The sequence below is a fragment of the Ambystoma mexicanum genome, chromosome 8, assembly GCF_040938575.1.
Source record: "Ambystoma mexicanum isolate Mex_15411 chromosome 8, UKY_AmexF1_1, whole genome shotgun sequence".
In the NCBI taxonomy this organism is placed as follows: domain Eukaryota; kingdom Metazoa; phylum Chordata; class Amphibia; order Caudata; family Ambystomatidae; genus Ambystoma; species Ambystoma mexicanum.
Window position 1 is genome coordinate 738,923,369 of NC_090929.1, and position 14,992 is coordinate 738,938,360.

At 46.2% G+C, this 14,992-nt stretch overlaps 1 protein-coding gene across 1 annotated transcript in view; it reads right to left on the reverse strand.

Moving 5' to 3' along the window:
- Positions 1–14,992, reverse strand: part of ALOX5 (arachidonate 5-lipoxygenase) — an 846,300-nt gene that overhangs the window by 359,102 nt on the left and 472,206 nt on the right. The window contains exon 9 of the mRNA XM_069610558.1: positions 635–721. Coding sequence (XP_069466659.1) covers positions 635–721 — 87 coding nt within the window. The remainder of the gene's footprint in view (positions 1–634; positions 722–14,992) is intronic.

Below are 14,992 nucleotides of genomic sequence, written 5' to 3' on the forward strand. Positions count from 1 at the left end.
ACTCTTCCTGTGGTCTGCATTCAGCTGGTTTCCCTTTCCTGATATGGGCGTATATCCCCCTGATATATGACATGTCTTTCAGGCTTCAAAACGGTATTGTCTCTCAAACATCCATTCTGAAAAACATAACACTACAGAGATGTGAAGTAGAGTTTGACTGGAAAGATGAAGGAATGTCAATGTTTACTAGACAGGTGGTACATATTTGGAGCCACTAAGGCTTGTATCTAAGATAGTTGTCTTGTGAGCGTTTCGTTGGCTCATTTCTGAGCGCATATTCACGAATGCTAGAGAAGCTGCCTCATTTCTGCATTAAAGGGTCCCTGTGTCCCCAATGCAAGAGATGCAGGAAGGCACATGAAGTGCGAGATCTCCACTGCAAAGTGGCTGGAGCTCAGGGAGGGCAGTGGGTGCATTACGAAACAGAGGAGTGCATTAGCAGGGTCACCCATCTTCTGTTTAGCTACATGGGTAACCCCAAACAACACATAAGAAGGGAACGTGCGTTGCGTGCATAGAGGCCAACAAAATGAATGTATGTTTAGAATATCCTCTGTGGATTAATGAGAATTATGCTAATAGCTAGGGGCTCAAAAAAGATGTTGACGTTATTATCAGCAAAACATTGTCCCACCTTATCGAAGAGGCCGCATTCACAGATGAGCTGCTCTCGAGCTTTAGTGTTGATTGCTATTGTAAATCGAACATGAGGAACCAGCAACTGTGAAAAGGGAGCAGAAAAGACCATTTACATTCTCAAAACAAGCTTTATTCGGATAACAATAATCCAGAAAAGCATAACAAAGCAATCATAAAACTGTTGTGACATCACAAAAACACATTTAAAAATGTCATACATATTACATTATTAAATTCATCCAAGAACAAATTAAAATTCCATATCTCTCATATTACATTACTAAATTCATCATGGTCTCTCTTCTTTGCCAAACATTTTTTTCAAAACAAACACATTTCATGGTTAAAATATGATTTTAAAAATACGGTAGCAGCATTTGTATTACAAATTCTATTTGTTTCTATAAGCGGTACTACAAATGTCCTTCCTCAGTTATCATATATAGGACATATGTGTACAAAAAATTATGTATAATTTTACACTTGGAACAGTTCTCAGTATTTGTTTCATCCCATTTTGTCATCAAACTTGCAAGTGGTAAAAGATTGAACCTAAATTTTGTAAAGTTATCTGGGCAATGTATAACTCCAAAATACTTTTCGCAGCCTCAATCTGTTTTTATAGTTAGATATTGTATTGTCATTGTTCCTAAATTTGGCCTAGCTAAAAAATGGTGATTGTAGTATTCCTCATAAATTGATATATATAATTTGTCCAAAATATTGGTTTGAAATATCGCTGTCTGCCTGTCGCTAATGCTTTTATAAAACGTAACCATTCCCAAGTGGGTCCTTCCAGGTGGCCCTTCAGTTCCAGAACTACTCTTTTATGGAAATGTAGTTCATTTCTTATATCAATTCTGAACTAAAAGAATAAAACCTTTAACCAGACAGTGGGCCTCATTACAAGTTCGTGGTATTCCAGAAGTAAATCTGACGCAATACCACCAAAAAGAATTAATGTTACTGCCATTTACTCCAGCGTTAGTATTGTCTGATTACACGTGGTGGTAGGCGATGTTAGGCCCCCTTAATTGGAGTCCATACGTCTCCATGGGGGATATTGGCAGTGTTACCATCTGTGGTAATTCTGCTGGTGGTAATAACACTGATTCGGCCATTTTTGTGTGGTAAGGCAGAGGAAGTGTCTCCAGCTTCCTGCTGGAGGTATTTCCTCTGCCTTACCACTAACTCATCGTTGAGTGGTGTGGTAATTCAGCAGTAACGTTATTACCACTGCATTACAGCTGATTTTTCTGCACCGTCCAACTCGCAATGAGGCCCAAAGTGCAACAGTTGGCGTGCTATCTGTTAAAGATAGTAGACTTTTAAGAAATGTTTTTTCTCCAACTTCGATAGGCCCCAGTGCTACATTTCCCACTACAAGTCTGCTCCATGCAGAGCGGGCCTGTAGCTTGTATACTTCCAATGTTCCCAAAGTTACTCTTCTCCCAAATATTCTAGCAAACTCTAGGGTTGCACCAGCACACTGTCTCAATACACAGTGATAGCATTCTGCCTGCAATGTCTCAATTTACAGTGATTGCATTCTGTCTGCAATGTCCATGATCTGTTATCTACTGTCCGTAACCCTAAAAAATCAAAGTGTTTGACTTGCTGGATAGCCTCCCCCTTATATTTGATGTGCATGTTTTTCTTTACCTTTTTATGACAAACCATTGATACTGTTTTTGTCATGTTTATTTCTATTGCGTAATTATCGCAAAATGTTTCGAGATGAAGTGGAAGAATGGGATAACACCCTCCCCCCGATCTCATCCAGACCATGGCCTAGGGGATCATGGCCCAGGCACCCCCCATGAGAGGAGTTCGCTTATTTACCAGATGACAAAGTACCCTGCTTCAGAAACATGCATATACGAAGAATATGCCCACTAGTACGCCCGGGTCAAGCCAACGCCTGCAACATGGATCAGCTCGACTAGAACAACAGCCACAAGTATTCACATTGTTAGAGATGCCATGACGACATAGCCAACAGACAAGAACACACGTGCCACCATGCACACTGGTGACTCACACACCAACCACCACAAAGAATATACTTAGTGCTATGACGTAGCGGACTGACATACCCACGGACATGCATCATTGTTATTTTTTACATAGGCCTTCTACAGCACAGCAGAAACGCAAGACGCCTGAAGAGCTCGTGTATATGCTTGCCGATGCTTTTTTGCTACCTATCACTATGAAGATGCCACCATGTATATCTAATGCTGCGTATGACACTCTGTCACCCTGCGACCCCCACGGTATGGATTATGTACCGCCACCCACAGACTAGGCCCAAGTAGGCCGCAAGCAAGAATCCCCAGGAAGGGGCTTCGCAAACATAAATCCTCTCAGAACGAAATACAAGTGCTGACCATGCAGAACGAGCCCCAACGAAAGCCCGCAGCCAAGGCCACAATGTTGCAACCTGCATACCGCGCACCCAGTGCCAAGGTTATACCTACAGGTGCCAAGCCCTCAGAGACAAAATACAAAATCTAATGCTCATAATTCTACTCCAGCTACGGTCTACCCACACGTGACTAAGCTGAACTGACAAGGTGCCAAGCCTACGAGACAGAGAACCGCCAGGGTCCCACGTCTGGGACACAATCTGCAACAACGAAGCAGCAAGTTGGACACCTACAGCGATGGGAAAGACCTGCTCACCAAACCGTAAGCAGACCTGTCCATTGTCCGCACAAACATATAGTTGCACATTGTTGCTAATGTCTGGTGCACCGCGAGCTGGGAAGGACGATGGTCCCAGGCTTGGGGGCTCGCGGGAGAACCAATCAGAATACAGGGGGGCTCATCACTGACGCTATTACTCTTAGCCAATCACCAAAGGTCCCCTTGTAACAATTCCAATGTAACAACTGTTAAGGACAACCCAAGTGTACCACCTGACCCGTCCTCAATCACTAACATTTCTTCCCATAGGGGATCTATACAAACCCTAGCACTCGAGGAACCCACCCGAAGTGGCGATAGGTTTTGTGATGATTTTCCCAGGTGACGCAAGTAGCGCATCATACTGCTGTAAAAAGGGCCTGCGAGCCCCGCTAATGACGAGAGCCACTCCGGATGCATACGGACTGAGCATATCCCTGCCGTTACTCTAATAAACAGCAGTAGTTGCCTTGCTCCTTGTGTGTGTCTCATACTCCTTTTGGGACACGGGAGGAGTTGGGGCCTCCCCAGCCCGTAAGGTCTGCGGACGGCTCTGCCGGCCCCCGGGAGATCACCCCGACAGAGACATCAGGGTTGCTTTTTGATTCCTGCTGAAGATTGTGATATCAGCAGTATGTTCTGTGTATAAAGAAGAATTCCAATCTTTTCATTGTTAAGCCTTGGTGCATCATATTCTTGGTTGCTCTCATATAAAACCTTAATCGCATTGACAATGGATATTGGTACTTGCAATTTACCCAGAACTAACCATGTAAGGTCCCTATCCACTTTGTCAAATGCAGCTTTAAAATCAATAAAAACAAGATAAGAAAACATTCTGTTGGATGCAGCATTTCTTTCTCAGTGTTCAAATGAGAAAACAACGTTCCACAGTACCCTGTTTATCTCTGAAGCCCCTCTGAAATACTTAAAATATTCTCTAACCTAAGACTCTGATCTGTTTAACAATATCTGTCAATTAAAGATATCGGACGGTTATCTCCTGGGCAGTCTCTATTCCCTCTTATAAATATTGGCATTATTTCTGCATATATAATTTCCAATTTTATTAATTGAGTTGAAAAAAAGGGTCAGGCAAGGGATCCAGATTGTGGGCTTGTCCATATATAACACATAGTGACTCTGGTCTGGCCCAAGATCCTTACCCTTTTTTAAAAATATAAAGCAGATTTTACTTTCGCTTCCATAAAAAAGTATATTATCAAATGACATTTTTAGATCAGCAATTTGATCATCTTTACTCTAATGATCTGTAAAAGGATTTGTATTGCGTTAGCAGAAAAATACATTAGCATATACAAGTTGTTTTCACACCTACAGTCCTCTAATGTGGTGACTGTTAGGCTAATTATATCCAATATTTATTTTGCATCACACATGTATCTTTGAACCAAATGCACATATGATCAAAGTGTTCAAGGAGAGCATAGGTAATAGGAAAAGACACGCACATAAGCCAACAAGCAAAGCCTTAGAATCATGTTCAAATGTCCAATTACAGTACTAAAACCAGTTCAATTATCCTGGGTGAAGGGACAAAGAACAACAACTAGAAGTGAATACAGGAGATATTTTTGGAAAACACATGGACCAGTTTTAATTTGCTGTCTGTTTCACGTTTAAGCATAGATCGCGAGTTGGCAATCTAGCACAGAGAAGAGGGCAGATAGGAATTATTTAGTGGTCAATTGGCCTGTCTTTTAGAATATAAACATTATGAAGAGGGACTACAAACTAGCAAGCAAATGTCAGAAACTAAGCAATGATGGACCCGGAGACCATGGTCCAAGGAACTGTAAAAGCAAGGAAATATCGAAGCTGAGTACCACAAAAGGAAATACACCAAACACGGGCTTATAAAGATTCACAGATCTTTGATACTACTGCACAGTTTACAAAGAACAAAATCAGATAGCTATCTGGCCCTCAGTACATCACAGAGAATACCAGCCCTTCAGTGTGAGAAGTGAGAGGTACTGGAGATCTAGACATTCGTACATTTATACAATTTTGGTAATAATGTCCAGCCCCTCTGCAAGTTAATAATCCATGGTCTAGAGTTTATGCTGAGTTCACTTATGGCTTATACAACAATATGCACACGGATTATCTTTGGTTTCCGTTCAAACAAGTTACAATGGCAACAGTGTATTCCCGGATTAACAGTGAGCCTTAGCACATGTCCCTCACAATGCAGTTCAGCCAGTGTCAACGTTCAATATTTGCTTTACATTGATTCGATGTATGTTCATGGATGAGGCTTATTGGTGCAGACAATCCTAGGACCACAAGTCGGGCATGGGACAAGGTCTCTTTACTCAGCCTAAACATTCGGCCAACGGACAGTCTAAACATTAACTAAGGTGCAAGGGTCGGGACGGCTCAGTTACAAGTTGGAAACACTGTCCACCATTGCAGAACACAGAGTTACATTTGAACAGAAATCAAAATGACGGATGATCCCAAAATGGCGGCGAAGTTGATCTAAAATCGTAACTTTGCGATGTGGTTTTCTTCGCAGAGCGACTGGGCTTAGGCCAATATATTTTAGAAAACAGGCACAATATGATTTCCCGTTTAACAAACCCTCCTTTTGGCCTAAGCCAAGCGCTAAACTACTTCTAGTCACTTTACGAGTAACTCCACATCTCAATGTCCATACACCCTGAAACACTATCATCAGAGATATCGATCGCCATAAGGTCAGAAACAGAAATTTCCTTCGACACAAATTTGTTTGTAATTTTCTCTGGGGTGGATACCTTTTTTTACTAGTGTTCCCATAGCCTGTGCACAACATCCTCCTAACACTGAACATATGCCAGGAAGACACTTTATACAGCAACAGAAAAACAACAGAATACCCAAAATAATCAGCAAGACTGAAAGTAGCTTCCATCCCCAAGATCGTAAGAAGTCCCAGAACCAAGCGCTAAGATCCAAGTTTCCCTCGGGAACATGCACTGCTGAACTAAGGATGAGCAGATTTTGTATAGCCTTAAAGATGGTTGGGGAGGAATCTGGCACAAAAACGCAACAAGCGGGCCCCACTAATTTACATACCCCACCACGCTCAGCCAAGATGACATCAAACACCATCCGGTTCTGAAGTGCCACTAACCTTATCGCTTTCCATTCTAAAGTCATGTTATAGAGCACGTCAGTGGTCCGGTTGATGGTCCTCTCCAGTACTCTCGCTAGTCTTCTGATATCCTCCGAGTTTAATATTTGCCCCCAAAATGGTACAAAGGATTTAACTACGTCACCCAGAACTTGTGCTGAAGTATCGCCATTCTCGTCCCGCCTTGGACAAGCCTTAGAGATTTCTATGGTGCTTGCTATGAATACCCCGGGTAACAGAATTCCTAAATAACAGGTTCCCTGCCAATCCCTAGGTAGCCATGGGAATGCTTAATTACCGCAAACAAAGTAGACAGGTTCACCTACATGCAGAGGTCTGTCCTCACTGGTCAAGTTCACAACGTTGGCACAGCCCTTGAAATCACCCATTGACTGAGTACCATTCCTCTGTATGCAGAAAGAAACTGAATCGGGGCTGTGGTTAACAGTGTAGGAAGGTGGCGTGGCATCCCTATTGCCTATAGGAGCCATCTTGAAAGAGATCAAAGATTGAAAAGGATGAGACAGTCTATCAGAAGGCCTAATAGAAGCAACATTAAGCTTGCTCCTATTTGCAAAAAGTGAGCATCCCAAGGGCGTTAGAACTCGTTTCTCAAAATCATTCAAATTCGTTCCATCAAAGTTCCCTAAGATGATATCATTCCATCGGCCAAAGAATAGTGCCCTTAAAGAAGCATAGCATGCATTAGTCAAAGGTAAAGGATAAATATACCAGCCCAACCCCTTGTCTCTGTGTTGCGGTAAATGCGAGCAGACCCATCAATTGGACTTGTTAAAAATTGCATGTGTGGCATTCATGATGAGTAATAAAGTTTTATTGTGGTAACTCTGTGCTGAGAGTCTCTAGGAGATAGAGTGTGCAGATGCACGAAAGGTGTAGAAACAGTAGGTACATGTTCAGTGGGCAAAAGAATTTCAAGCGGATGTACTTCTTCCAAATACCAAAATCCTAAGGCAATTACTATTGTGAAGCCGGTTAACATAATCACAAGACAACAGTACGTTTTCGGGACCCACACATTCGATTCTTCATTGTTACGATCGTACACACAGCCTCTTATTTGTTCCGTATGAGTGGGAGCGGTTGCAGGTGTTAGGAAAGATTTCGTAATTGTAGGTAATTTTCCTTCCATGTGGCAACCCCTAAACTTTTTGCTGTTGTTTTTCACCTTGTTCTCGACTTTGCCAGAGAAGTGCAGCCTTCTGCCGCACTCCTCGGGGCTTTCGCTCCTTTCTTACGGGGAAACTGACATGCCCTTAAGACAGTCAGTACCGGGGAACGCTGTTTCCCGTAGTTTCTTTTATCATGTTGCGGCTTTCGTGCAACATGACACAAGAGGGCACTGTAAGCTAAGTTACAGCTCTCTTGGGTCTCTAGTCTTCTACAGGCCCTAGATACTCGTTTAGGATTGTATCTGATCGGTGCAAGTGATTCAGGGACTGGAATGGTGGCAGCGATCGTTTCTTGTGTTTTGAGCTCCTTTTTGCGTTCTAAGCGCGTTTCTCGCCCTTAACCCAAAATGGTGGCCTGGCTCCCAAAATGGCCAGACCACGAGGCTCCTTTGTCCTTTCCGCTGACTGTCTTGCTCCCTTCACCTTCCCCAGGTCGAGCCGACCCGGGGCCTTCCTTATTTGGGAATGTACTTTCCCGCGAAACACGGATGCTTTCGCGGGCTTCTACATGTCTTGTGTGTGCCTCCAGGATGTGGGCTGGGATGTCTGGTCCCAATACACATCCTGGGTGCCAGAGAGTCTAGGGTGGTGTGAATGCCTGGGACCACCGTGGTCCGTGATTGGTCCACGAATGGTGTGAGTGTTGATGAGCGGATCTCCCATTGGGTCCCCTCCGTTTTGGCGCGAAGGGAACCGTGGATAAGAGGGGGCTAGAAACACCACTACCATGTTGATCTCCTGAGTTCTCACGAACGAAGGAATACAGGAGCCAAGTATCCTGCAACCAAGAGGCTGGACCGAGGAATCGCTGGTGACCCGCTGAAGGACTTCTCCTCTGCACTGCTGTCGCCTTGTGAAACCCTTTTCACCTTTGATCGAACCAGAAGGCCTGTACTGGTACTTCGACCCTTGGAATAGCGGGAACAGCTATTCTCGGCATCTTCACCATCTCCTGCCAGTAAGCCTTCGGAAGCGTCTCTGGGCCATCCAGCTGACTGACCAGTTTACACGGGAGTCTTGCTCTGTAACCGCCGCCAGGTTGTGTAGTATTTCGAGTCCTTGTCACTCTCACACGCTTCGTAGACTTGGCGTTCCCAGGTCTGAAGTGAGTAGTGTACATTTGGCTCAGATACACACGGCCGCTCCGTTGCCCTGCTGTGGTAACAAACTGTGCGGGTTTCTTCGATTGGGACGTCTTTTTACTCAACACAACGACAAGGCGTTCCCTGCTCTTCTGAACCTGCCAGCTACTGAAACGGACGCGGAGAAGCCTGGGTCTGCTTGCATCGGGGACCGGTGAGTAGCATAGCTAGGATCTGGTCGCCCTCCTGCAGGAGCCCATTGCTTTTCCCCGCTGTGTCAAACAGCACCCTTTTCCGTACTCGAGCTCTGCTTCTGCCCACTGTGGAGGTTGCGCTTGAGTCGCGGAACGTGTTCTTCTTCTTTTGTGCACTAAAATGAACTGCCTGATTTCCCTCGAAGAGCTTCTCCTTTTGCCCGTTGGCACCAGCGCGTGCAGGTACTTTTGAGCACAAGGCTCCACTCTTTGCAGGGCTCGGACTTCCATCTAGTTAGGTGCCTCTGAAGGCGAACTGGGTCTAAGCATTATTTCGCACTACCTGTCTTCCTTCCCTTTTAGGTGGACTACCCATTTCGTGCATCTAACGCTTGAGACTGTCATATTTGTATATATATTGTGTTGATATGGTATGTGTTGGTTTACTATCGTTATATTGTGATTTTCTCGCTACGGTCATTGTTTTAAAGGCCTTGAAATAAATGTGTATATATTTTTAATATAACAACTGTTTGGAGTAGTTTGTAAGTGATCTTACTTTGTGTGCTCATTGCAGGCTTTCAGTCACCCTCACCCCTCTTGAGACCTAGTCTTGACCGCCGCGATCGCTACCTTGATTGGTCGGGCTCGTCCAGAGGTTACCCTGTTCCAAGTAATTAGGTTGGCCTTCTGAACTTCTGCGCCACCAGGACAGAGTTCAGAAATCCGTCTTAACAAATTGGTGTACAGCGGTGGGATACGACTGAAGGTATCCAGTGTTGCGCACGAACTAAGGCATTTCAGGTTATTCCAACCAGGACAAGTAGTGAATTGTTGTAGTATAACTTTAAAAAGGCCATAGTCCTATCTAACAGTATGGAAACAAATACCTTGTTAACTTTAAATGCTTCCAAATCAGAAACATTGAAAAAGATGTGTGCGGAGAGAGGTGTTTTCTCTCAAGGCACGAAATTGGAAATGATCCAAAGAATCGTGGCGTGGCAAGAAGCGCAGCTTGACGCTATAACTTCTGAGGACAGTGCGGAAGGAGGTGGGGCTGCTCTCACTGGTAGAACCGACGGTTCTGCCGCTGCACTGATCCATCGCGACCACGAGGACAGGGAGGACGAGATGTCTAATGTTTCCTCTGCCAGTGCTGATGGGGAGGCTATGCTTGAATTCAAAAAGCAAGAGCTGCGGTTTAGGCAGCAGGAGCTTGAATTCAGCATAGCCAAACTAAAAATCGAACAGGCAGAAAAACAAAAAGACAGGGATCACCAGTTGGAACTGGCCAAGCTTTAGGTTGCAAATGGGTCCAAGGGTCCTGGACATGGGTCTGGGGCCTCCTCTCATCCACGGTTTCCGAAAGATCTGCTCAGTGTGTATGAGGAAAGGAATGACATTATGGACTGGATGAATGCGTTTGAGTATGCATGCGAAGTTCAACAAGTTGACAATGCTGATAAGATTGCCTGGTTACTCAGCAGACTGCCCCATTCTGGCTGTAGTGCCATTATGGAAATGTCGAAGGCTGAGCGAGCTGATTTCGCAATGTTAAAGCAAACTCTCATTTTAAAGTTTGGGAAGACTCCGGCCCAATATTTGAAACGTTTCAGAGAGTATAAGAAAAAGGAAGGTGGTACTTGGGTATCTTATGTCACTGAGTCCTTGAAAAACTTAACTGGCTGGGTCGAAGGTTATAAGGTTTCTACCTTCGAAGGCATGATAAATCTTGTCATGCTGGAACACATTTTTGCATCTTCTTCCCCGGAGCTTAAGCAGCATTTGGCCGATTCGAAGGAGATAGATCCTAAGAAGCTGGCCATTGCAGCCGACTTATGGGTGTCACATCAAGTGTCCCATAAGGACAAAACTCATCCTGGTAAGCAGGAGGAAGGGAAAAAGTCCAAAGATAATGAGGGTGGAGAATCTAATAAATCTTCTTCTCATAAGGGCCACAAAAAGAAAAATAAGGGTAAGACACAAGAGAACTCACAGGGTAGTGGAGGTCAGCCTCCGAAACAGAACTCTGGTTACAATAAGCCTCCCTATGTAAACAGACCCAATGGATCTTGTTTTGCTTGTGGAGCAACTCACCACGTGAAGGGGGATCCCCGGTGTAAGGTTAGACCTTTGGGGGTCCACTCCGTTAATCTGGCCTTCTCCTCCTACGAGGAAGAAGAGATTACAGGAGCATCCTTCTCCTCAGACTCATTTCCCAGCGGGATAGAGGCTGAGGTAGTTTTAGTTTCCCAGGGTTCCTGGGAGCCTAACGTCGCAGAGGCTTATGCTAGGATTCCGGATAATACCAAGCACTACTTTAAAGACAGTGGGCCTCATTAGGACCCAGGCGGAGTGGGTTTCCGCCAGCGCTAATCGCGGCGGACCCGTCCGCCGTACTACGAGTTCCCTTAGCGCCATGGAGGTTTTCTCCGCCTGGTTTTACCAGGCGGAGAAAACCATGGCGCTACGGGACCTCGTTGTTAATTACGCCACCGTATTTTACGGTGGCGTAATTAACTCCTTCCCCACTCCCATTATACCCTATGGGGCAAGAATGGGAATGGGGAAGGGCAGAATGGGGATTGGGGATTTACCGCTCCGCCGAGGTCGGAATGGGGCGGTAAATCCGCCAACCCCCATGGCGCTATCGACGGCTTTCCGCCGTGCTTCGCGGTGCATTTAGCACCGCGAAGTCCGCCTGGGTCGTAATGAGGCCCAGTGTGCTGATCAATGGAGTAGATACTCCAGCTCTTAGGGATAGTGGGTGCAGTCGCACTGTAGTGGATTCTACCTTGGTAGACTCAGAGACAGTGCCAGAGCTACTCTGATGCCCACTAAGTTGGCTGACGGCCCACTCCGTATGTTCCCAGTAATACCTGTAAATCTTACTTTAAATGGTACAGCAGTCAGGATTCCAGTGAGCATTCAGAGAAACGTCCCGGGAAAGGTCTTGTTAGGTAATGATCTCAGAGCTTTAGGGCTCGTAGGAGACACTGCCGAAAGACCCTACACACGGTCTCAAGCACGGGCAGCATTGGCCAAGACCAACACGCTGCCCCAGCCGAAGGGGAAACCCAAGGCGAAAGGAGTCGACAAGTCAAGACGAGGGAAAGAGAATATTCCCCCGAGCTCGCCTACCACTGCGGTGGAGGAAGTTGGTCAATCGCCCGGGCCTGACGAGGAGGTGGCGATGCCTGAAGTATTTGACCCCAACGATCATCCTGAACTAAAAGACTTGTTAGATGAAGGAGGTCCTGATAGGGACGAATTCAGTAAAGGCCAACGTGAGTGCCCATCTCTGGAAGGCCTAAGGAGACAGGCCTGCTCCCAGCTTGAGGGTGAACCTCCTGGGACGCATAGGATTTATTGGGAAGGTGGACTCCTGTATAGTGAGCCCACAGAGTCTACAGAAGGAGACCATAGGAGGTTGGTGGTTCCCCTTGCTGTTAGGCCCTTCCTCCTGCAAGTTCCCCTTGCTGGTCACCTTGGTATGAAGAGGACCAAGCAAAGGTTATCCATGCACTTCTACTGGCCCAAGATGGGGGTGCAAGTAGAAAGTCACTGCAGGAGTTGTGCCTCCTGCCAGTTGTCTGGTAAGGTTGGCGCGACAATCCAAGCTCCGTTGGTACCGCTCCCAGTTGTGGGGGTACCATTTGAAAGGGTAGGGATCGACATCGTTGGTCCCCTTGACCCGCAAACATCCTCGGGCAATAGGTTTATCCTGGTGCTGGTCGACCATGCAACCAGATATCCTGAGGCCATCCCATTGAAAACTGTAACTGCCAAGTCAGTTGCAAAAGCTTTACTTGGCATATTTACTAGGGTTGGCTTCCCTAAAGAAGTTGTGTCGGATCGTGGCAGCAACTTTATGTCGAAGTATATGCAGGCTATGTGGAAAGAATGTGTGGTCACCTACAAGTTCTCTTCTGCATACCACCCCCAGACCCATGGTCTGGTGGAACGTTTCAACAGAACGTTAAAGAGCATGATTGGGGCTCTGGAGGAACCTCAGAGAAGAAAATGGGATCTTCTTTTACCATGCTTACTGTTTGCCTACCGAGAGGTACCACAGGAGGGTGTTGGCTTCAGCCCCTTCGAACTTCTGTTCGGTCATCCCGTACGGGGACCCTTAGCCATTGTCAAAGAGGGATGGGAGATGCCCACTCCCCCTGTTACTACCAACGTAGTTGATTATGTGCTAGGGCTCAGAAAACGGATGGTACTTCTGATGGGCTTGGCTAGTGATAAATTGAAGGCAGGACAAGCGCTGGTGAAACATTGGTACGACCAGAAAGCTTCCCTCATCAACTTTACACCTGGTCAGCAAGTCCTGATCATGAATCCCATAAGGCCTCGAGCTTTCCAGGACAAATGGTCAGGCCCTTACACAGTGGTGGAGCCCCTGGGTGAGGTTAACTATTTAGTGGACCTTGGAAGTCCTGGACAGGCTCCAAAAGTGTTTCACGTGAATAGGCTGAAGGCTTTCGTCCCAAGAGGCGAAATCGCAGCACTGCTACTGGCTTCAGACGTTGAGGAAGAGGAGTCTGAACCTCTCCCCGACCTGTTCCAAAGCGGTCCTTCAGATAGCTCCTTTGAGGGTGTCCGAGTGGCCCCTCACCTGACTTCTGATCAGCAGGCTGAGGTGAAAAGTTTGCTTAGGCAGTTTTCCCCCCTGTTTTCACAGTCGCCTGGTTTGACACCTTGGTGCAAACATAACATAGACACAGGAGACAGTGTACCTACCAAAAGCAGGGGATACAGGATGTCAGACAAAATACGGTCTTATATTAAGACCGAGGTCAACAAGATGTTAGACCTTGGGGTGATTGAACCCTCTAGTAGTCCTTGGTCCAGCCCTGTGGTTTTGGTTCCAAAGGCAGGCACTTCTGAATTGAGGTTCTGCGTGGATTACAGGGCTCTGAATGCTGTCACCAAGACAGATGCACACCCCTTGCCTCGAACAGATGAGCTGGTGGATACTTTGGGTGCCTCCAAGTACCTCAGCACGTTTGACCTCACTGCTGGCTATTGGCAAATAGCTTTAGCAGAACATGCCAAGGAGAAGACAGCATTTTCGACTCCAGACTGCCTTTACCAATTCCGGGTAATGCCTTTCGGGTTGAAGAATGCACCTGCCACTTTCCAGAGGCTTGTGAATCATGTGTTGAATGGGTTGGACGAATTCTGTCTTGCATATCTGGACGATATAGCAGTTTTCAGTGCCACCTGGGAAGACCATGTGAAACACCTCGGGATTGTGCTCCAGGCTCTTCAGAAAGCACACCTGACCATAAAGGCTAGTAAATGCCAGATTGGACAAGGCTCAGTGGTTTACCTTGGACATGAAGTAGGTGGAGGGAGGATACAGCCTCTTCCCAGTAAAGTACAAGCAGTACAAGACTGGCCTACCCCCACTACGCAAACCCAAGTGAGAGCCTTCTTAGGACTCACGGGGTATTACCGCAATTTTGTGGCAAACTATGGCACCATAGCTGCCCCTCTGACTGCCCTCACAACTCCGAAGAAACCCAAGAAGGTAACTTGGACCGACGAGTGTGAGAAGGCCTTCAATGGCTTAAAAGACTCCTTGTGCCAGGCCCCTGTCCTCAGGGCCCCTGATTATCAAAGACCTTTTATCGTGCAGACGGACTCCTCTGACACTGGGATAGGAGCTGTACTATCACAAGTAGATGAGAAGGGTAAGGAACACCCTATTGGTTTTATTAGCCGCCAGTTTAAGGACAGAGAGCTCAGATGGTCACGGTAGAGAAAGAATGTTTCTCTGTTGTGTGGGCCCTAAGGAAGCTGAGGCCCTACCTCTATGGGACCCACTTCACTGTGCAAACTGACCATAAGCCCTTAAAGTGGCTAATGAACATGAAGGGGGAGAATCCAAAGTTGCTTAGGTGGTCCATAAGTCTACAAGGCTTCGACTTTACTATTGAGCATAGGCCAGGTTTCCAACATAGCAATGCTGATGGGTTGTCCAGAATGTTTAACCGACCTGAACAAGAGACTCATCCAGGGGTGGATTAGTTCCCCCTGTCCATA